The 23066-nt window shown below is 33.9% G+C and overlaps 1 protein-coding gene and 2 long non-coding RNA genes across 21 annotated transcripts in view; 2 read left to right on the forward strand and 1 right to left on the reverse strand.

Moving 5' to 3' along the window:
* Positions 1 to 23066, reverse strand: part of LOC107995510 (disks large homolog 4) — a 394817-nt gene that overhangs the window by 110216 nt on the left and 261535 nt on the right. For all 18 annotated transcript variants that reach the window (XM_017053066.3, XM_062082707.1, XM_062082704.1 and 15 more), the window contains one exon: positions 22806 to 22841. In XM_017053066.3, coding sequence (XP_016908555.2) covers positions 22806 to 22841 — 36 coding nt within the window. The remainder of the gene's footprint in view (positions 1 to 22805; positions 22842 to 23066) is intronic.
* On the forward strand, positions 6135 to 13217 carry LOC114577221 (uncharacterized). Its single transcript, XR_009832133.1, has 3 exons — positions 6135 to 11734; positions 11971 to 12212; positions 12517 to 13217. It is a non-coding gene; the product is annotated as an uncharacterized LOC114577221 (long non-coding RNA).
* LOC107995515 (uncharacterized) overlaps positions 15315 to 23066 on the forward strand; it is a 119439-nt gene continuing 111687 nt past the window's right edge. For both annotated transcript variants that reach the window (XR_009832126.1, XR_009832127.1), the window contains exon 1: positions 15315 to 22880. This is a non-coding gene — a long non-coding RNA (uncharacterized LOC107995515). The remainder of the gene's footprint in view (positions 22881 to 23066) is intronic.

Raw genomic sequence — 23066 nt, forward strand, 5'->3', positions numbered from 1 at the left:
ATACAGGAAACCATCTCGATGAAGAAATCATCTCGCCGACGTTACGTTCGTTTCCACATCGGTTTTCCTCGGCGAATTTTCTTTTCGTTTGATATACAGGGAGTTATCCGTTTTTAATCTACAATGCCAAGGTTGAAAGAACTGGATTTTACGAGGAAAAAGATTTCGTATTTTTATCGATCGCGTTACAATTCTGTACAGAATTCTTTATTTATAGTATAATATAAAGTTAATGGAAATATAAGATCGATATTAAAAATATTATATGATATATTAAAATTGAGAAACGTAACTTTGAAAAGTTAAAAGTTTAGAAAAGATTAATTCAAATGTGAACAACGGCGAATAGATTCAAAGAAAACGATAGTGGTTTACCATAAATAACGGTAAAAAGTTATAAATGGAAACGACTAGCTATCGAGAAGCAGAGTTCGAACAAGTCGACTCAGTAATAATTCCTCTTTTATGCAACCGATTTGTCTCTCCATCACCTTGTTCACGAGCAAACAAAGAGACGAGAACGGAGAGAAAATAAAACGAGATTCTGAGCAGTATTCACAATATAATTGTCAATCGTTGCTCTTTAAACAATAACGAAATAAAGAATCAAAGTTTGGAAAACAAAGGATGGAATTTTATAAGTGATAACAAAACCACTTTTCGTCGATGTATCATCAATCAATTGGACAATTATCATTAGCCGATAATTAATTTTCCTTCGAATAGAAACTTATAATACTTATAAAACGAAAAACCGATATTCACCACCTCAATCTATTCGATTTACACACACATATACGCATATACGTGTGAGAAGCAAGAGATGAAATATCCGGCATCCTCGCGACAATTGCACAGTTTAATCGAGTCAATTTAATTCGATCACCATATCGATCGATCACCTCTTTTTTTCGTTCGTTAATTATGACAACACACTTATACCTGGCTATCGAATAAACAATTCGATATTTAATACTTCCACTGTGCGAAGAATTTAATTCTCGAATGGTCGAGAAACAAAAGATATTTCGGATATGCTTGAATGAAATTTAGCGGTCAGATAATTGTACACTCGCAATAAACGAAACTGCCGGTTTAATTGCAGAGAAAAATCTTTAAAATTTGGAAAACGGTATATTCAGGTAGAAGAATCTTCTTTTTAATAGTCTTTTTTTTCCAGCTTACTATTCCGTTCCTGCCAATTTTTATGAATTTTATCTTCATCATCGTATCATAACTGTAATGATTTTACATTTAAAATTTCTTGATACTTTTTAAAAACAACAACAATTACACGATAACCACGACATCCTGCAGAACCTCATTCAAATCAACCGCATCTAAAACGATCCCTCGTAACCCTTGTTCCGCGAGATACATTCCTTAATCCCCCTCCTACCCCGTTATCGGGACAAGACGGAAAATTCAAGCGGTATCATTACACGAATTCCAATGGATAGTTCGACGGCGAGCAACCGACAAATATTCCTTCTTAGAGAAACGACTCGTGGATCGAGGAACAGGTCCGTGAGAGATAAGTCCCCTGTTACAAGTGGATGGTTACGGAACAATGAATGCGGAAGGAGAAGGGCAGAGAAAAGGTCAGAGAGCTTGGCTTGGTATTGGCTGCTTTCGAGGCAGCAGCCTGGTCAGTGTCCAGTCCGGTGAAATACGTCCGTGAATACGAACGGCCGTCCATTTGTCGCTTGTCCGTACGTCTCCCTGTTCCGTTACCCCCAAAAGCTGGCCATCGAGCGCCTTCTACCAACCAACCCCCTGGCTACCCTCTCTCTCTCTCTCTCTCTCTCCATTTCTCTGCCGGTTCAATTTAACGAGAATTGGGCTGCCATGCACACACCCACGAAACCATTCATACGGATTTACCTCGGTTGTCGATAACCGTACAAGACTCCCTCGCAACTTTTGCACGGCTCGAACGTGTTTTTCCTGCCGCCAAACGTGCCCCTCAATCTCGAGGAAGAGTTCTCCATGGAAACTTGGAGCAACGTTATGGAAACTTGGTTCTCGCGGTCGGCTTGGAAAATCCACTCTTCTTGCCACGATTGTTCGCGCTAAGAACTTAAATGGCTCGCGTTTCTCGATAGGATTATAGGTGGATTATAATTTGCAAGTCTCGTAGTCTTTAGGTTTTCACAATTATTCGGTTTATTTTCGGAGTTTGACGTCTCTGATTAATTATTAATTCGATTCAAACTGGTTTTTCCATATTGGTGGAGGGAGAGAGGAGTCTTGATAAAAAGTGTTGCTGAATTCATTAGACTTGCAAAGGTGTATATATATAAAGGGTGTATTCTCGTGGAAAGAATGGGTCGCGTAAAATCGATGGGTTGGTAATATGTTAACAGTGGAACTGAGAGAGTGGAAATGGACGATTGTGAGAGGAGGTCTCGAACGAAGGTCCAGCAAACGTGGTGGCTTAGTGGCAGTTTCCTTCATCCTGGCCATTACTCAACGACTTAGAGCTTCTTGCATTCGAGCAATGGCTCGTCTACTCGACAGACGGAAAAATAAGTTTTATCGATATCAGTGAAGAGAGATACATCAAACTCGTTCGAGCGTTGCTTCCGTATGATTCTTTAGATTTTTAACTCTGAAAGCTTACTTCGAGAAAATAAAATGATGTTTTTTTCTATATTACGTAAAGAAAGAGAGAAATACATGAGTAAATTTATCACGGTCAACGAGAGAATGCAATTGTAACAAGAAACAGCAGATATGTTTTTAAACGTTTTTTAGTTATTACGTGTAATGCAAAAGAAAAAGTATTCTACATTGCTCGATGCAAATTGAACGAAACACGAGCGATTTAGTTCGAAGAATTCTGATATCTACAGAAAATATATTTCTCAATTAATGAAATAATAAATCAATAAATTACGACGTATTCACTGTCGATATAAAGTATCCAGTTTTTTAAAAATATGAAAAAATTGAAATAAAACGGAAGTTGATGAAGCTGTCTTTCGTGATTTCCAATTCGTAATCCACAATAATTTAAGTATTAAAAGCGTGTAATACGAATCTTATTCAGCAAGAATTAAGCGAACGAGGGGAATCGTCGTGAACAAAGTCGAGGACAGTGATGTAACGCTTTTAGACGCGCGATAAATTGGATCGTTTTCCCTCAGAGACTCTATCTTGCTACAAACTTGACTTTTTTCTCCCTTCCTTTGCCCCTCGAACTCTCAAAGCGTGCCTGGGAAATGTACGGCCCTGGGAATCGTCCCGTCACTTCGCTACTTGGAACGCTAACGATCCAAGCTGCTTGTTGTCTAAAAGCAAAACGATAATCGTAAACGGCACCTCGATGGAATGTGACCAGGCTGCGCTTCCGTTCCTTGTATCATTCGATTTCTATATATATATATGTATATACGTGGTAATAAAAACTCGATAAACTTGGAAATTTTAATTAATATCAATGTTTTCAACAGAGCTGAGGGAAAATTGGGACGTCCAAATTGGGCGAGTGAAAGCGTAGGTGTGCGAGCGACAAAAATTTTTATGAGAAGGAGAGAATATATGGAAAAAGGGAAACAAGAAAAGAAGGAAAAAAGTTGTTTTTCAAATTGGATTAAAAGGAAGAGAAATTCAGAAAGGCTGAGAAAATATAAGAAGACAAATAAATATAAGACGAAAGAAGAACGTGAGATCGTAAAGAAATATGAAACAGGAGATATGATCTAGGAAAAAAAAAAAGAAAATAAGAATAAACACAGGGATAAATTCAGGGATAAAATGATTTGAAAAACTGAACTTCTAAATCGATGAAAATTTCTATCGTGACCTGATAGTTCTGTTTAATAGAGATCACGTATCGTTGTACGAGTTATAACATTAAAACAGACGCATCATCGACTAAATTACGATGCGCATTCAACGCGAAATAATGGATAGAAAGTTGCTCCAGCTAGACCAGAGGGTATACAATAGCATTAAGATTCAAGTGGAACAGTTTACGGAAACTCTCGGCGGGCCAATCAGAAAATAAGACATAACGGTGTCGTCGTATGTATTATTCATAACGTCTCTTCACCGATTGTAACTGCGTCCCATTGAAAATTCAAGGCGATTCATGAAAATACACTTTCCATCGGACATTATCATCGATTCAAAAGGATCGTTTATGATAACCATATCGTATCAGAATTCGTTTAGACAAACCGAAAAAAAAAAAACGAAAAAATTTACATAAGTTCAATCTAATGTGAATTTAAAAAAAGAAATAAATAAATTCGAATCGCAATAACACAATGGATAGAATATTGGATAGAAGAAAACAATTGCAAATTAAAGTGTACCAGGAGAGGCACGATAGACACGAGACCAAAGGGGTTGCAAAAGACAAAGCGTAAGAGAAAGAGGTCCGCCACGAGAGGGACGGAGGTATAGAGTGGAAAAGACAAAGCGAGGCAATGGGAGAAGTGGAGGAGAGGGAGAGGAAATAAGAGAAAGATCGTGGTGTCTGGCACGAAACCTATGGAGCCGGCAGCCTGCCGTGAAACACTCCATTCAATGGCGTTTGGTCCTCAGCCGGGGGTGGGCGAAAGGTTCTTAGGGTATGGAGGCAACGTGTGCAAGTTATACGACTCAACATTCGGCGCACACTGCTCGAGCCGAGGTTTGCGGGACAACCTTCACTTCCAACCACCTCCGGAAGGTCGACCGAGGGAGGTCTGTATTTGACGGGAATAAGAGAGGCGTCAGGAGTCGGCGATTCTTAACCGGACCATATCGTCTTTCGATAATCGTTACATGCACGTAACGCGATCAGTTTAATTATTTTCATTCATCGATGGATCAAAATATCTTTTTCCCACTTATGATATTACTTTAGAGAAGAAAATTTATATAGATAATATTAAATATACATCGATTTATGTCTACAATGACAGAGATTCTTCATTACAATTCTTGTTTTCGCAAAATTACTGTAGATATAAAATGAATATGGTTATACGATTATAAATGAGAAAAAACTGACAATTAATTTTCTTTTTAAATAGAAAAATAAAAATCAAACGTTGTCATATCGAAGATCGTTCGTTCAAGATGAAGACGTTACACTAATAATTGGAAACAGTCACGTTGGGTGGTCCATCTATACGTAATCGATATTTTAAAATTTCGAGGAATTAAAATAGAATTCTTACACCACGCACAAATTGGACTTCGTTCGAGGCAAAATGGAACACCGAGTCAACAGCTAAGCGTGAAATTATTTCTATTTTCCGATTATCTACCTTGTCGTTCAATCTGCTCCCTGCGACAGTAATAAATTTATTGCAATGTTTCGTCAGCATAACTACAGCTGTTCGAGGAGAACTTCTTTTCGAGATGATCGTCACACATGACGAGCAATGTAAAGTGTCCTCGCAGAGCAACTAGCAGATCGGATGCGCTTCGAGGATTCGAAACAATTTCGAGGATGTCGTACAGCTTGCGACTATCGTGTATTTTGCACGAAGGTCGTATCCAATTACAGGGTGTGTGTGGTATGCATACAATTTACATGAATGACACACATGTACAGATGTTACATAATCTGTCTTGCTCTCACGCATTACTTACAGAACACGTTGCAACGTTGTATACATACCGAAAGAAGGAAATGCATACGTGCATGCACTCCTATTCGAGACACTTTAATTCTCAATTGACTGTTAATCCATGTCAATTATCACCGATTTGTTTATCGTGATTTCGTAATATCGTAGTCGTACGCAATGTCAAATGGGTCGAGACAGCCTTCGCTACGTTATCGAATAGCATGATATAATTGAATTAAATGATCCGGGATATGTATTATCGTGAGCAAATCGCTTGAAAGAATCGCAAAGCCAATTTTCTGCAGGATTATAGGGAATTATTCCACGAAATTAACTGAAATAGGTTGGAGAAGTTACAGATTGTTTTATATAAATATATATATATATTTTTCTGATCCATATAATGTAAATTATTATTATAAAATATAATGTAGTAAAATATATATAACGATGTCTGATATAATATTATAAAAGTGAGAAATTTAATAGAATTCTTTAGCGATTCTCTACTAACGATTCTCTGTAACGATTAAATCACGTATAATTATGGATTCTCTTATTTTTTTTTTCTTGAATTCGTTTCAAGCATAAGATAAATTTTCAGAAGAAAAACTCGCGTAAAATAAACGAGAGGGATGCCTAAAGTCTTGGTTTACTGGTATAACGAAAGCGAGGATCTAAATATTGGTTGAAACGCAGAGGCCTCCATCAAGTCCGAAAATTCCGCGGTAAAATTGTTTCGGTGTTCGTAAACTTTGAAAAGCTTACATCAAGCCACAATGGCCAGGTTGACTTAGGACCGACGAAGCTGCTCGAACGTGTCGAAATCGGCTGCCAATGTAAACTGCACGTTTACGACACTCGATAAAGCTTTCTAACACGTCGTTGATTTCGCGAGGGAAAATAAATATGGACACCATTCGAGTTTAATCGGACTTGTCCACTTCCGGAAGAAAGTTTTACGGATCTAAAGATGGACATTGTCTACACGAATCTTAATAGAAAAGATTCATGGAAGAATTAGAAAGAATTAATAAAATTTCGTGAAACAGATATTAATTCTCCAACGAAATCTTTTATATAACAAAATACTTGTAAATATAAAATATGTATAATTCTTCGAGTTCAAAGTTAAATAGAAGTTCGATATAAATGAAGACTTTTTTTAAGAATTTTCCAATAAAATAAAATTATACTTTGAACTGTCTGTACCATTCAGTGAAAACGAAATGGTGCAACAAAGTTATTTACGGTCTATGGTTTCTCCTCTGAATCCTCGTTTCTCTTCTCTTTATACCAAACAGTCTCGAGACCTCTGGAAGTTATTCCACGTTTCCTTATCGTATGAAACGTTCGAGAAATCAAGGAGAAAAATGGTCCAACGGTTTTCAACGGCAATTCCCTCACAATTCCTCTAACTTCGCAACCTTTCCCTCCCATTTTCTATCCTTGAGTTTCCTTTTTCCCCACTTTCTCGCCTTTTCCTTTCTTCTCCTCTCGACGATTCGTTTTCTATCGTGAAAAGAGCAGATACGATGTTAGAAAAAGTCGTGCATTCAGAGCATAATGCTCGTTATCGAACGACAATGATATTATACGTGAATCGTTTAGCAGCTCTTTTCCAAAGTTAATAACGAAAAAAAAATGGGGAAAATATTGATTTTCCTCACAGAAAGATTGTAAGGTAAAATATATGTAATAAAAATATCGAGACATTCTGAATCGTTCATGGAAATCGTACGAATGAATCCTACGCATGAAGATGAAAATACGAAAATAAAAATATATCCAATTTCATGTGATAATAGAATAAACGTTCGAAACGAATCGAACACTATATGCACGAAGAAAACATAATTATATCAGCTGAAAGAAATATACAGCTTAATTTCACGGTATATCGTATATCTATTATATATCTACAATAAATGGATTAGAATCGCATCAATTTTTATTCACATCATAGATATATCACTCGTAAATAATTCTTATCCAAGATTGATGTCGTATTTGTTACGCTCACAACCTATATAATTTTATGCGATAAATTATTATTCATTACAGTAACACGTGATATCTCTGAATACATGTATGACTAAACTCATTATCTTTCGACATCACAATCAAAATTAAAATTCACATATGCATAAGAATCACATTGTTCTGATTCTTTATTACCATTAGCATTATTAATTGAGTCCAATAATTATGTACTTTTCAATCGTCTTTTCTCACTCAAAGTCTCTCTTATATAACTTATCTTGAATTTACAATTCTAACTCGTACATTGGTGTCAACTATTCGAGGCTAATAAAGAGAACGAAAATTGTCGAACCCTTTTTTTTTCTTTTTTTTTAATACTATTTAATACTAAAAGATTTTTAAATAATAGTAGAATAGTGGTTGCCGATGACCATTATAATAGAATCGAAAAACTTAAATATAATTCTTAAAAATAGAATATATTCGAAATATGACAAGTCGTAATATTACGATTTCTTTGTGACTCACCGTATCTAGATTGAATAGGCTCGAGACCTTTTTCAGGAATCCGTCCTGCGACTTCTTCTTTCTCCTGGTGGTCATCCTCCTCGAATCAAATCGATCTCCGTTCGATGTAAATTAATCCAATTAATCCGAACGCTTCAGATAACGCTGAGCCACATACTTTTCCCGTGGAAACCACACTTCACCGAAACAGGAAGCAAAGTTCGCGATAAAATTGATTTCCGTTTTATAAATTGGTTCGTACAGAAGGAATTGTGGCAAAATTCGATCGATTCCTTTAATTAATATACTAGAAAATTTTTCATAAAAAATGCTCGATAATAATTAAACGGATTAATTATCACGTTATCATGTATTATCGCGCTATATATTAAACTGGTTTAAATATAATCACATGATGAGTAATTACAATATCGTATTTTTTCTTGTAGATTTTGCTCGAGAGTTTAACGTACTGGTGCAACGTGAAAGTGTCTCGACCGCTTGAAAACTCAATCTAATGAGGAAACACGAGAACCGTTGCATAGACCAGTAATTTTATATGCGTCAAATACATCATAGATTCGAAGTCGCGATTACGGTGACACGGAGTCGTATTATACTTCCCTAGCGGCCTATTTCTTGCGGGCCCGTGCCGCATTTATATCTCACGCAAGTGCAACCTAATTGATAAAAGCCAGGGACGTCGGCCCGTCCTACTTAGGTCGGTTAACCCGAATCGCTTGGCAAATAACGCGGGAAATTATTTGATCGTCGTCACGTGCTGTTAGTGGACATTATGTAATGAATAATCAGTGGTGATGATGAATCGTTGCGTATATATATACACATAAGGTGTGTAAACTCATATAATTTTTTATATGAAGTAGAAAAATATTCGAAAAGGAATTACAATTATAATTTTTATATTTCAATGAAAATATTGTTGAAAATATTTCGAAGAATTTCGACGAGAAAACAATTTAATCATTTGAATCGCGGCGCCATCTACTTCGAAATTGATTGCTATCGATTTTTCATATTCATGAAACGATAAAAAAAAAAAAAATAAACGTTGCGATTATTTCCAAGGTAAAGTTTATAAAATGATATACAGTCACGCTATCATGTAGACCGAAAATTTAAATACGAGCAAAGGTTAGTAGATGTTCTGTAAAGAGAATGCATTCTCTGATTCGACCGGTGAACTCCTGGACGATCGATCAGTGAAAGTATGGGAGTACAAAGTGGCACACGAACCTTGTTTGACTTGATATCTGTCGATATACGTGCACGTATTTTTCTGAACATAAGGTAAAAACCAATTCTACGCTCCCACGAAAACTATGTATAAGCTTCCCTCTTTACGTAGTCGTGTACACACTTGTGTACTACGTATGTGTATACACGAGTACGCTTATATCGTAAACAGGTTGTCCGTCCGTCTCACTCTAGTGCGCGCTAAGCGTACTCCTGTGCAGCGTACTGTGACGAATGACGACGCGGATAAGGAAACCCACGATTGTGAACCTTTGATTTCCACGTGGACATACGCTTCACGCACACGTTATCAATCATTATGCGTTCGTATTATTTCGATAAAAAAGAAAATCTTAAATTATCTAACGTAAACGCTTCGTCCGTGAAAATAAAACAATAAAATGTCAAATATACTTTAAAGAAATGAAATACATAGTACTGTTATATCTCGCGTATATCCTTCATACATTCCGCGTATATATCGCGTATAACCTATTCATAACTTAACGGAGAAGAACCGTTGTAATGTAAACTTTTTAATTTGTTTCCGAAAATATTTGAATTATGTTTGTTTGTTATTATGTGAAAAACAATGTGCATTAAAAATAAGAAAACTTCCGAGTTTCTAATTGCCACGTATTCCTTCTGTATTGCCCGCCAAAAAAAAATATAAAGAAGACTTCCTATTTAGGTGCGCAAACGTCACTTTACCTCTGAAGGAAGATCACTGATTCACACGTAACACATTTAGATGATAACGAGCAGACTTATTTGTATACACCAACACTACACTTTTATCCAACGCTAGTTGAAAATCACCATGTACTAGACGCCCCTGCACGCACGATTCTCGCATTCCATGAGAAACACGAACACGCTCACACAGATACGAAACAGGTTGCTTCTCGTTCATCCGTCTCACTTCAGAACGAATTTCTACCGCCAATCGGGCCACGATATTTTCTCAAGGCAACACGTAGAACGAAAGAAACAAAGGATGAGTTTGAACGCGAATGTCAATATGTACACGACAGTTTTTCAACCATACAAACAAATCGCATTTTTCGTACATATAGATAACTTGGTATCCACCTCTTCTCTTTATTTATCCGCACCATCGGCTTCGCTCCGTTTTCGTTCGTGCTCTTTTCGTATGTTAGAACCGGTGGCGCGTCAGAGGTTAGAAACTACATTCGAATAAAGTCGGCTTCATTGTCAAACGATGGGCACCAGATATCTCGGTGTTCTTTGTACGAATTGGTTTCCGCAATAATTTATACAGCTTTGCGTGACACGATTATACGGCTGTGCTACAATGCCGATTAAAATCAGTGATACACCGGTTGGGAGGTTAGGTCGCCACAGACGCCTCCTCCACCTCTCGACCGCTTTCTCTCTCTCGCTCTTCGATTACAATTGCTCTCACAGAAGAAACGGCGTCGTAGCAAACAAACTTTTTCCCGCCACGTGATATGCACTCAACACTCACAATATCTATCGAACACAACCGGATAAAGATGGAACAACCGACCGAAAATAATACGAGCGTGTACGCAAAGAAGTGAAACGTCAAGAGCTCTCGTACGCTTTACCGAGCTGGCCGTGGACGGGCCTCTTTGCCTGCTGACGTCATCGCTCGGCCGCCGGCATGAACTTCGCAGCACGCACGGAGAGTGCCGAGCCGAACATCACCGGATCTGCACGAACCTGCACGATCGTCCTCGCGAGAATTGTGCTGGGCGTTATCCAAATAAACTTTTATTTCAATTATTGTTTAACCTATATGAAATAGTCTTCTTTCATAATCTCAATTTATTTTACTAACATATATTTTAAATTTATAAATATGATATAAAAACTTGTTAAACGCAATAACAAAAATTTAATTATAAAATTCTGTTATCGTTGATTTTTAATTATCTTTAATGGAAATTCATTTGAAGCAGGTATTTCATTTTAATAAAATAATATTTTTTTATACTATTTATATATTATTTAAATATAATATTAAATAAATCAATAACTATTTTTCTAAACGATATATTCTTTCAGAAACAAGATTTGGAATTAGTAAATTTTTATTAACAATTTTTTATTATAAATTTTTATTGATAATGTATAAATTGTTATTTTTATATTAATTGATGTCTCGTAATTTTTTATTCATTATTTTGAACAAAAAGTTTGGCCAATTGGTACACGAAAGTACTCGCATTCTCTACCGCGTGCCTCTCATTCTCCTTCTCGTTTCCTCTTATATCTCGCTTTCTCTCGAACAAAACATACTAACCATATAAAAGACGTTCGTTTCTTCGACGACCGCCGCACCGCACTATGTCAGGTCGAACGCGCGAGGTTGCGTAGCATTTTTGAGGTTGGGGGAAGTTCAGGTAGATAATAAAAAGATACCGTTTTAGGTATGTCGTAATGATAGATAGTTTATATGAATTTCAAAATATCTATTTGTGTATTATTATTATATTTTTTTTTTTTAGATATCCTTTTCTATCAAAATAACAACAAAATATTTTTCAATTTACTTATAATTTTATTAAATAATTGAATTGAATTATTATTAATTGTATTGTTATTATTATTAAATTATACATATTAAAAAATATATATTATTTATAACAAATTGAATCTTTTGCAGAGTTTTATGGATTGTAAAGTCTTAAAATTCCAAACCGTCAAGATGTCGTAAAATGACAGAGAAACTACTGTCTCGTTTCGGAAGCAAGAATGTAACTACATTTATGTTCGTGGAAATACTCCTTTCTCTTTTAACAAGGCCCGTAATTGGTGAAAATTTCTGTTATCGCTTTTATTGCGATAGATTCAGTGAAATTTAAATGCAATTTTTTATCTGCAAGAATCAATGAATTATCTTTTAAGGTTATGTAACACTGTTTTATTAATTCTTTTAGTCTTATCTTAAAAAAAATTTAATTCTTCGTTTTAATTCGCATACACATATAGAAAAGAATTTCTTTCTAATAAATTTATTTAAATTTTCTTGAGTAAAGAAAGCCAAATACTATTATGGTTCGAATATATAGCGATTGTACTCTGACTATAGAAAAAACTAAATCTCTCTTTCTATAAATCATCATTTTCAAAACCAATGACCTAGTTATTCTTATAGAAGGTATAAATGCATTGCAATTTTATTTTAATTCATTTTTGTTTTCTATTTCAGTAGTTGCAGAAAAGAAAAAACCAGTAATCTTTGGATTTTTTAGCAGTCGCTAAAATTCTTTCTAATTATTCTGAAAAAATAAATAGCCTTAGAAACCGAAAGCGGTCAGGATATTCATATTAGACCGTGTTTTTCCCTTGAACGCTCCGAGCTATATGACCTGGAAACTTTAACGAAACCTTTAGAATTTCCGGGGAGGCAATTTCACCGATGGTATATCTCGCGTGCTACTGTATGCAACTGTGCTACCGACACGCGGAGTACGTCGCGGAACAATGGTAACGCTTAATGCCGTCTGACTGGTTGTAATTTGCATTTCTCTAGTTGGCATCTCTCTGCCTCTGCGAATAGGCCTTGCCGAAATCGCATCGATGCATCGAAGTCCGCTTAATGTTTCCGTAATGCTCCGCTGTGCATTCCTTTGAACCGATTTCCAACCAAATTTGCCTATATTCGAACTAGAAATTGCATGAATACTGAAACTTATGTACTGAAAGCTGGCTAATCTGATATAAATTAGTTAAACATGGTAGGTATATTCATTATTTTTTTTTTTAAATTTAGGAATAGATTAGTATAAATTATTATATATAATATAATTTAATATATAATATAAAAATTATGTAGAAATTCTTTGTATGTTAAATCTTACATATTTTGATATCTTTAATTTAATAAGAAGGAGAATTTTTATTATATTATAATTTTCAATTAATCACTACTGAAAACAAATTCATAACTTTGTTCCATAATTATTTTTCTCATAAAATGTTATATAAAATATTTTAATAAAAATTATAAATTAAAAATTAATACCATAAACTAATTTAATAATATATAATTATAATAATGTATAAATAATAATATAATATATAATAATATAATAATAATATAATAAAAAATAATAATATATAATATATAATTTAATAATAATTAATATCATGAACCTTATTTTAAATAATAATATATTAATTATTTATACTATCATAATAAATTAACAATAATTAACAATAAAAATCTTTTTTTATATTTTATTTAATTAATTTTTATATAAAATTAATTTTAATATTTAATTCTTATTTTTTATAAATAGATTTTCGTAAAAAAGATAATTTCGTAAAATAGAAATTCAATATGTTATACATAAATATGTATTGTAATAATAGTTTAATTTTCGCGCGTGAAAATAATTAAATAAGAAACTATGTGCTCCAGCCAATTAGAATCACTTTAACTGAACCTGTGGCGCTTGGTGTCATTCTTCCACCGAAAATCATTGTGATAGGACGTGTTACCGTATCGGCTTGAGCAGCATCATTTCAACTACGCAGTAAGTAATTTTATTGCTATTCTATTATCTAATTTATAAATTATTACTTGTTTCATTTATTTAATATTCTATTAAACATTGTAATAACGAAATTAAGTAGTCCTTCAAGTTCTTTTTTTCTTTTTTATGCCATTTTTCTTTTGAGGTTACTGGTGACGTCCATTGTTAAATTTTTCTGCAAAGATTTCAGTTATTGCTTTATTTTAATACAATTTTAGTTTTAAACATTTGTTTTATGATTTTGATTTGTATTCGTGTAAAGTAAATCTACGAAAATAATCGTTTAATAACTCTTTTTATTCATATGGATATAAATTATATCGCAATATTTAATTTCACACATATTCTTATACATGCATATGTTTTTCTCGAATTTATCTGTGTTCAACTTATATATTTATTCTATATTTGTTTTGATTTTGGAGCTCAAGGCCTCGAGAGTGAAAATATTTCTTATAAAACTTTTCCAGGAAATTGATGGTCGCGTTTGTGTCATGCTCGACACGTTACGATTTGTTATGATTGTCGAACTATCGACCTTCTCTCCCGAATTTATATTCGATAATATCGAAATCGCGGCGTCGAATGTCATTGTACTCTCGATACTCGTGGCGTGCAGACGTGTCATGGTTTCTTGAGGTATGTGATTTATCTGTTCAATATTTAATTTTTTTTACATTTATTTTATATTATTTTATTATTTTTATATTAATATTCTATTAATACTTGTTTTTTATTTTTTTTATAATTAGAAATCCTACGATAGTTATATTATTTCTTTTTTCTTTATTGATGTTTTTGAAGGTTAGAATTATAGATAATTCGTATTATGAGTTTAAAAAATAGAATTTAAGTTTAATTATTGTTTTATTTTTATATAATAGAGTTAATTATATATATTTTCTATATTTTATTTGAAAATTTTGATTTTTTTTGTAGGTTAATAATCGATTACTAGTATAATGAAATGATGAAAAAGCGGGAAAAATTTCAATATGGACGTCATAAGGATTAATGATTTGCATAAAATTTTACATTTTTATATTTCAAAATTTTTGAATAATTGTTATGTTTTTAAAAAAAAATACTATTTAATATTTATACGTATATATAAATATATATAATATATATAATATTAATATTATTTTTTTTATTAAAGGTACTGGTGATCTTTGAAAATTTATTTTGAATTTTAGCTGAAAAAAATATTTGTGACCGTGCGCAATGCGGTTAATAGAGTCAGTGTTTGCTTCGTAATAGTATTTTTAATGTTCTTTAAAATAAAATTGTTAATTTAATTTAATAAAATAGATACTCGCGAAATTAGAATCAGTGTTTGTTCGGCGATAACTAAATGTTAATTTTCTTTTATTTATTTCTTTTTTTTTCTTAAATATTCGCGTGCATATTAGAGTCAGTGTATTAAGAGAATAAAATGATCACCATTATCATATCCAGAAGGTAATTATCTTAACATATTTTTCATTAATTTAAAATTTCATTTTTAATTAATTTTTTGAAATAATCATTGTAATATTCTATATTTTAAATTATAATGTTTCATTTTTTGTTACAGTTCTACTTTCTCTTGTTTGATGACGATTCCAAGATAATTTCTTATGGGTCATGACAATAGAGATGGCAATGCAGATTTTTTACATCTATTGGTGAGTCGCATGCGTTTTGTTTCCTCTGGTCACTCAATCATGTCGTAGGATGAAAGATCCGCATCGACACGAGTGATTGGTTGTATTACGTAGAATTTTACACGAGCACAGTGACCATGGGTATTTATTATATCCATGAATAATAATATTTCTTTTTTTTGTGTGTTTTATTTATTAATATAGGATAGGATCTTCTTGCATATCGCGTTGTAATATAATTAAATGATTTTTATAATTAATTTATTATTAAGAACAGTATATTTATATTCATATGTGGATAATGTGATAAAATGTGAGTCTTTCAATAAATAATAAAATAAAAATGATTTTATTACAATAGAAATTCAATCTATTTATAGTATAAATTTATAGTATAAATCTAATTTATATAATCTATTTTATATATTAAAATTTAATCTATTTTGTAAGATTTATTCAATTTTATGTGCAAGAAGAAGCTTCGCGACAGGTAGATTTCGGAATTAAAGCAACAAATTTTGAATATTTTCATGACGTAGAAAATGTGTTTTGATAAAGAAATCGCCTGAGGCTTTTTTTTATATTAATTTTCTTAAAATAATTACTTTTATTATAATTTCTTTTTCTTTAATTCTTTAACATTAATATCTTAGTAATTCATTAAAGTAGAATCATTAAAATTTGAAGTAAAATATACAAAATGATATACAAAATGAAAAAATATTAGTCCGTTAGACACAAAATAATAATATTTTTCTAGCTCAGGATTTTCAGGTTTAATCCTTTCCGTGTTCATTGCCAAGATCTCACTCACGTGCCCAGGTGTTACTTGGGTGAGAGAAACGCAATGGATACGATGACAATACTTTATAAATTTATAACAATATTTCAGCGACTGACGATGCGTTAGTGTATCGTGCACGACGTATTTTCCACGTTGTGTATGTGTGCGATTAGGCCGTGGAATTGCGTCGTTTATAATTTTATCGGTATTAAGTAACGCGGATTAATTATGTAAATAATAATCTTTTATTTAAAATTGATAAAAAGAAATTTTATTATTTCTTTAAAAGATATATGTATTCTTTTGCAATTTAAATTAAGATGCATACAGAGTTTTATCGCAATTTACGCAATGGTCGCTAGCCATCGTCAGTCGATTTCAGGGAAATGGTACGTAAAGTTAGAGTGTGAATGCAGTGTGCCAAGCTCGGGTGTCGGAGGCGTCCCGGGACGTTTTCCCTAGTGTAGGCATTTTGCGCCCGAGCATTATGCGTGAGAATCGTGGAATGAATGTGTTGGTATGCCTGTTTTGCCATATTTTTTAAATATAGGGTTTAGGTAGGATAGGTAGTATATTTCTGGTGTGCCTGTTAATTATAAGTAGGTAGGGCCGGGCAGGTTGTCACAGTCTCTGATCGGGTAGGCGCGTTTTCGCGTGGCAACCTGTTTCAGGAAATAAAATTTGAAAAATCGAGAGCAAAACTGAGACGAATGGAGAGTACCATATCGTTTCTGGTTTTTCCCGTCGATTTTTCGAATTCCGCGGTCGCGATCGCGAATTAAACGATCTCGAAACGAACGTTGCGCTCGAGATTCTGCGCGTGCACGGACAATTATCATTGCGATCGTTGGTCGTCCACGTGCGATTAGTTTTCGCGATTTAGTCTTTATTTTTTTTTTTTTTTTTATTTGCGATTAGTGAATCTCGAGCCTAGATTTAAGTTTCAGCGGGCATTGCGCCCGAAGGAGGAAGACCGAAGAGGCCCGACAAACTGTCACGAAGAGGGCTGCAACGAATGGCTTCTCATCTTTTGGATTTTGTCCAAAGAATGGGAAGTCATTGTTATTATTTTGTCACTGTGCTCGTTTTAGTATCACATAGTAAATGTTGCGTATTGTCCGGCCGATGCATGCGGGCCCATCATCCAGATGCAGTCATCGTGGGCAAATCGCGGTTTTGTATTAGTGTTGCGATAAATTAATTACGGGTTGAATTAGAGTTGCGAAATAATTTCACGGTTTTTTTATTAGTGTTGCAAAAAACGATTTACGGATTGAATTAATCTTGCATTAAAGCGATAATCGCGTTTGCGTTAGTATTACGCAATTATAAAATATCGCGATATTTTTAAATATTTTGAATTAGATAATTCTTTATATAGTTCTATTTATATTTAAATTGCAAAATCATTAGTTTTCAATTCATTTCCTAGTGTTTCGTTTCATAATATCGGGATATTTATTGTTTTTTATTCATAGAATAACAGTAAATTATTATTAGATTCATTTTAAAATTAGTGTTGCGATATTATTTCATCGCGATTGTTTTAATTAGTGTTGCGTTGATAAATGATCGCGTTTTTTAACTAGTATTGCGTTTGTAATATGCCCAAAATTCTTCCACTGATATGGTGGAAATTGTTCCTGAATCATCATGCAGCTAGAAAAGCTGCACAATGATGGTTTGACAATGGCAGCCTTTGATATGGCTGCACCGACTTCAGTTTTTCGCTATTAGTGTTGCGTATATTAAAATATGAGTGCATAAATTAGTATTTATTAGTGTTGCGTAATTTATTAAAACGCCTTATTAAGATATTCGGGAATCATTTATTTATTTTTTATTTTTTTTTTTGATTAAGAATTGCATTGCAAATAAAATAAAGCACTCTACGGTTTCTTTTCTAAACTTAGTATATTAGTGTTGCGAAAGAGAAAATATTCCACTCACGGTTTGTTCGGGTGTATTGAGTGGATAATTATTATAATATTTTGGTAGTACTTCTGACTACCTTTTCTTTGTCTTTTTTTTTTCAGCCATCTCACAGAATGTGGATTATTAAAGGTAATGTTAAAAAATATAATTATTATGGATATATATAATGGATAAAAATTTAGTTTTTCATGTAGATGGGATTTATAAACGATGTATTTTTTACGTGGAAATCTTTAATTTTCCGATAGATAGGATTTATCCACGAATCCTTATATCCTTATATCATAAATTTATTAAAATATCAGTGTATTTAAACTACTCAGATCGATCACCCAATAATTTGTTTTATTCCTGTGTCAAATGTGATAGTTTTTCCAGTCCTATTCGATATTCTTCAATATTTTTTATAAGAGTTTCGTTTAAAATCGATGTTTGGCAGCATGTGATACAAAATTCCACAAGATATCATTATGTCTCCTCTTTATTTCTCGTGCTCGTGGCACAATATAATTAATTTAGTTCAATTAAGGCAGAAATTCAGACAATAAGTGACACCTATGCACTTATTGTCTGAATTATAATTCTTAATAAACTCTATCGATAAACTGCTTAATGTAATCTGTTGCACGATATTTTTTTGCAAAGATACAAAGTAACTTAAATCGATGAATTAAATATAACATTCGGTTTACAAAGCTTTCCTAGTTGAGGATTTTAAACAAGATATGAACGACAAAAAAATTCGTTTCGAAAAATTATTCGTGTAATGATGAAAGGGTGGAAAAATGAAGGGGATATGAGGGGAAAAAGTGAAAAGATGAGGAAAAAAAAAACAATACCAATGAGAAACAATTGATTTCGTAGTTTATTGCATCGAACACAGGAAAATGTCGCTTAATCAAAAGTGCGTGTCGGGGTACCAAATCTCGTGAGCTCCGTTTCTTTCTCGCATTTTTCAGAATTTGTTCGTCCGCGGTTGAATCTCAGCAGTCTCCGTCTCCCGTATGACCCTAATAATGAGAGAGAGAGAAAAAAACGCACACGCACACAGAGAAAGAGAGAGAAAGATAGAGAGAGAGAAGGATAGGAAGTTAGCTGCCGAACACCCTAGGCTAATCTCTCATAACTGAAGTGGCTCATTTGCGGCGAGACTCGCAATGCTCATCGAGGAATAAAAAAGAGACCGAAGAAAAAAAAGGATAAGTAGCGAGAGAGAAAAAGAAAAAGAGAGCGGAGACAAAGCTGGGTAGGATTATAAGTTAGGATAATTGGCAGCAAGCCCTTTTTCCCCGTGTTAGTCACCATGATATATATATATATGTGTGTGTGTGTTCCAAGAGAAGAGAAATTTTGAAGCCTATTTTAATAGGAAGGAAGCTGATGTTCGAATAATAAACGCGATTTTATACATAAAAGAATCCATGAAGCCATTCTAAATCCCAAAAATGGATTCGATGGAACGAAATCTCGAGTCCCTGAATAAAATTATCTTATTCAAGTGTGTACGGTTGATACATTGATTTGTTTAATATCCTTTCGTTAAACGAGGATTATTGGATTGTGAATATTTAAGTGAGTTTAAATATTGGAACAAAGTGAAATGAATTCTCTTCACGTCTGGTGAATTTTAAATTTCTAACGATTTCTAAACATATATTTCATTATTCATTAGAAACATTTAATTTTAGAGAATACATTTATAACGCATTATAAATATATATCATTATTAATCGAAATGGAATCAGTGATTTAATCGAAGACAACATAAATGACGTTAGTTTACCGATATCTACGATCAATTAATATATAAAATTAAAGGGGAAATTCAATATGAAAGGAAAAAAGATCTAAAAATGTTTGAATATCGATGAATTCCAATGTATATCCCTATGAAAGCGATTTCATCTGGATTCGACATAGCAATTTGGCCAACATCAGCACGCGAGAATTCCCATGGGAACTCACGTCCGCAGATCGTGGTGGGATTTCGTTCGACATGTATTTTAGTGGCGGGAAATCTTCGATCAATCCCCTTTTCCACTGGGAAAGAATTATCGGAAATTCACATGATGAAGCATATTTTGTTATTTAATAGATAAAAAGATTCGCATAATGATAGATGATTTATAAAAAAAGAAAATATATAAAATGAATAAATTCGTGATTAATAATAGACGATATTCGAAATTTTTTTACGTTAAAAAAGGGTTGCAAGAAAAATCAAATCCGTCCGGAGGATTTAACTTAAGAGAGTTTTCACGATGCAAAGAAGTATCTCGACGCAAAATTGTCTGTCGTGAACAAGGGAAGATGGAGGAGTGATTTGCTTTGTATCGTTACAAAGAGAATAAAGCCGGCAGAGGGATGATGTATAGAGGAGGGTGACATATTGTAGATATTCGAAACAAGAAGATGGAAGATGAAACAGAATCCTCCCTTGAGAGGGGGATACTATCGAAGAATGGTATGGTATAGTTCGTTGTAGTGTCTGTGGCAAGAATCATTGACCAGAACTTGATTCTTCGAGAATGCTCTTGAGCGGTATGAAGATGTCGAATATTGGAATCTGGAGGACTTCCCCTCGATACAATACAAATTTTTATTGGAAACTTCAAATCCTTTCATAAAGTTCAGAAAAATAGTTCTGCTTGCAAGAAATAAAAAAAAAAAAAAATAGATAGAAGTTCAATATAATATCTTTGACAAAAATGAATCAGAGTAAAACTTTCATCGTTGGAATAATGGAACGGAGACTTTTCTTGGATGAATTATTCTCAGATTTTGAGGAAAATATAATACTCTTACTTACAACAAGATTACAAAAAAATTGGAAATTCTACATTTTCGTCTAATTATTTAATATACAAAGAAATATGAAATCGTGCGAATAATTTTCAATTTCAACCTTCTGTTTTTTGATATCAATGATTACGGATTTCTCGATACTTTTGTCTTTGCGATATTATCGTGTATGCCGCAACCAATAACCGTCAATTTTAAATTAAATTTTATTCCCGCTGCTGCGATAAGAAATAACGATAAGAAATAATAATTACACGGCTCGAATAATATAATTTTCAGTTAATTGAACTGTTATTTAAAACTCGAGTGAATAAGTTTGACAAATAGAAATGACGGAACGATAAAATCGATTGTAGTCGTTTCAACACGGATGTCGAAACGGATTAGTCCAATCTTCTTGCCGAGATAAATCTCTCGGAGAGGAGAATTACGAAAATAGTCGAACTGCTTAACAAAGAGTTCCTCCACAGAGGCACGAAGTCTGTACCCGTATCGAGGTTTAACGGATCTTTTTTAAATTCACGTCGCGCGTCCCCTCGGTTTCGCAGTTTTCCTCAGTTTCTTTCCACTCTCTACCCATACCCGTCATCATTCCTCCGCTATGGTAGTCCAGTATCACCGCATCAACGAGGGGCGTAGCCTTTAGGCGAGAGTAAACCCGATTAGACGATACGCTAAATCTCATTCAACCGGCCTTCATTCTTAAGTGCTTCTTTCGTTCCTCGTAAAAAGCGTTTCGTAGCTCAAGGGACGTCTCGCGGAAATGTTCTCGTATTCGAGAAGAGGTGGAGCGAGGAACTTTTTTATCCTGATTAATATTTCGCGAATCGTTTCGTAACGTGTTTGCTTATCGGTTGCTTTGAATTCTTTGGAGAATCGATTATATATCGGACTCGTGGCAACAGAAGATATCGAACGAAGGGATTAATTATTATTGTCCTGTTTTAATAGTCGTTCAACTTTATTAACCGCACGAGTCGTGTACGAGTGCATTTGAATCGGGGAAATTTTATTAACTTTCCCATCGGGCCAATAAAAAATTTTATTCTAAATTTTTTACGACAAGGTTCGGCAAGGTATTATTCGAGATTTCATAGACTGGTATAAATATTTTCACGAGTGTCGGAACAACGGGCATTGATCAATCGCCAGTATTTAAACGCGTTGCAACCGTGATGCATCGGTCGTTGCAACCGCTGCATCATTAAACCACAACGCTCTCAATAACGAAGAGATAAACTGCAGTTCGTAACCATGTAACCAGATGGTAAGAATTCGAGTCATATGTATCACTGTCATGCAAATTGCTTTCTCCCCGCATATTCTCTATCACCACGTTCCTGCCGTTTCTATGCAACCCTTGCAAATACTATTGGAAACTGTACGTGATATATGCGCGACGAGATTTCCTCGATCGAAAATGTATTCTTTGAATCGTTTAGATTTCATTTTTCGTGCACCAAAATACAAGAAACGATATTAGGAGATAGATAATAAATTGTGTGCAATCCACTTTGGTCGAATATTAGTCTCTAATTTTTTGTCTAAAGCATGCAATGTGATATGCAAATATACACTGCAAATCCCGACGAATCGAAGTTCGATGTAACACTTTTGCTTGAAAAAAAAATTGAACGAGATGAATCGAAAAATCGTATTACTAATAGAGACGTGTTTGATTCAAGGTGCAGACGATGACAGAAAAGAAAGAAGAAAAAGAAAAAAAAAAGGCAGCATGCTTAGAGCGAAAGCAAAGCAGTGTCGATTCTCGTGAGTTGTAATGGATGCTCACCTGGTCTCCGTCGTGTCCTTGCCAGCTGTCGTGACTCTGCAACAAAAGGAACGAATATATGAATTGCAAATGCACGTGAGGATATTATAAAAATGAATTATATTGAAAAATTTGTGCGCGACTCTTTACAGTCTCGTTCGTATCTGTTTTGGATGAGGAAAAAAGGGGGAGAAAAAAAGGAACGGGTTGGAGATTGCAATATCGGTTAATATTTCAACGGGAAACATGCACGTATCTGCCAAATTTCGCAGTGTGCTCATG

This window comes from Apis cerana, linkage group LG12 (assembly GCF_029169275.1).
Source record: "Apis cerana isolate GH-2021 linkage group LG12, AcerK_1.0, whole genome shotgun sequence".
NCBI classification, from domain to species: Eukaryota; Metazoa; Arthropoda; class Insecta; order Hymenoptera; family Apidae; genus Apis; species Apis cerana.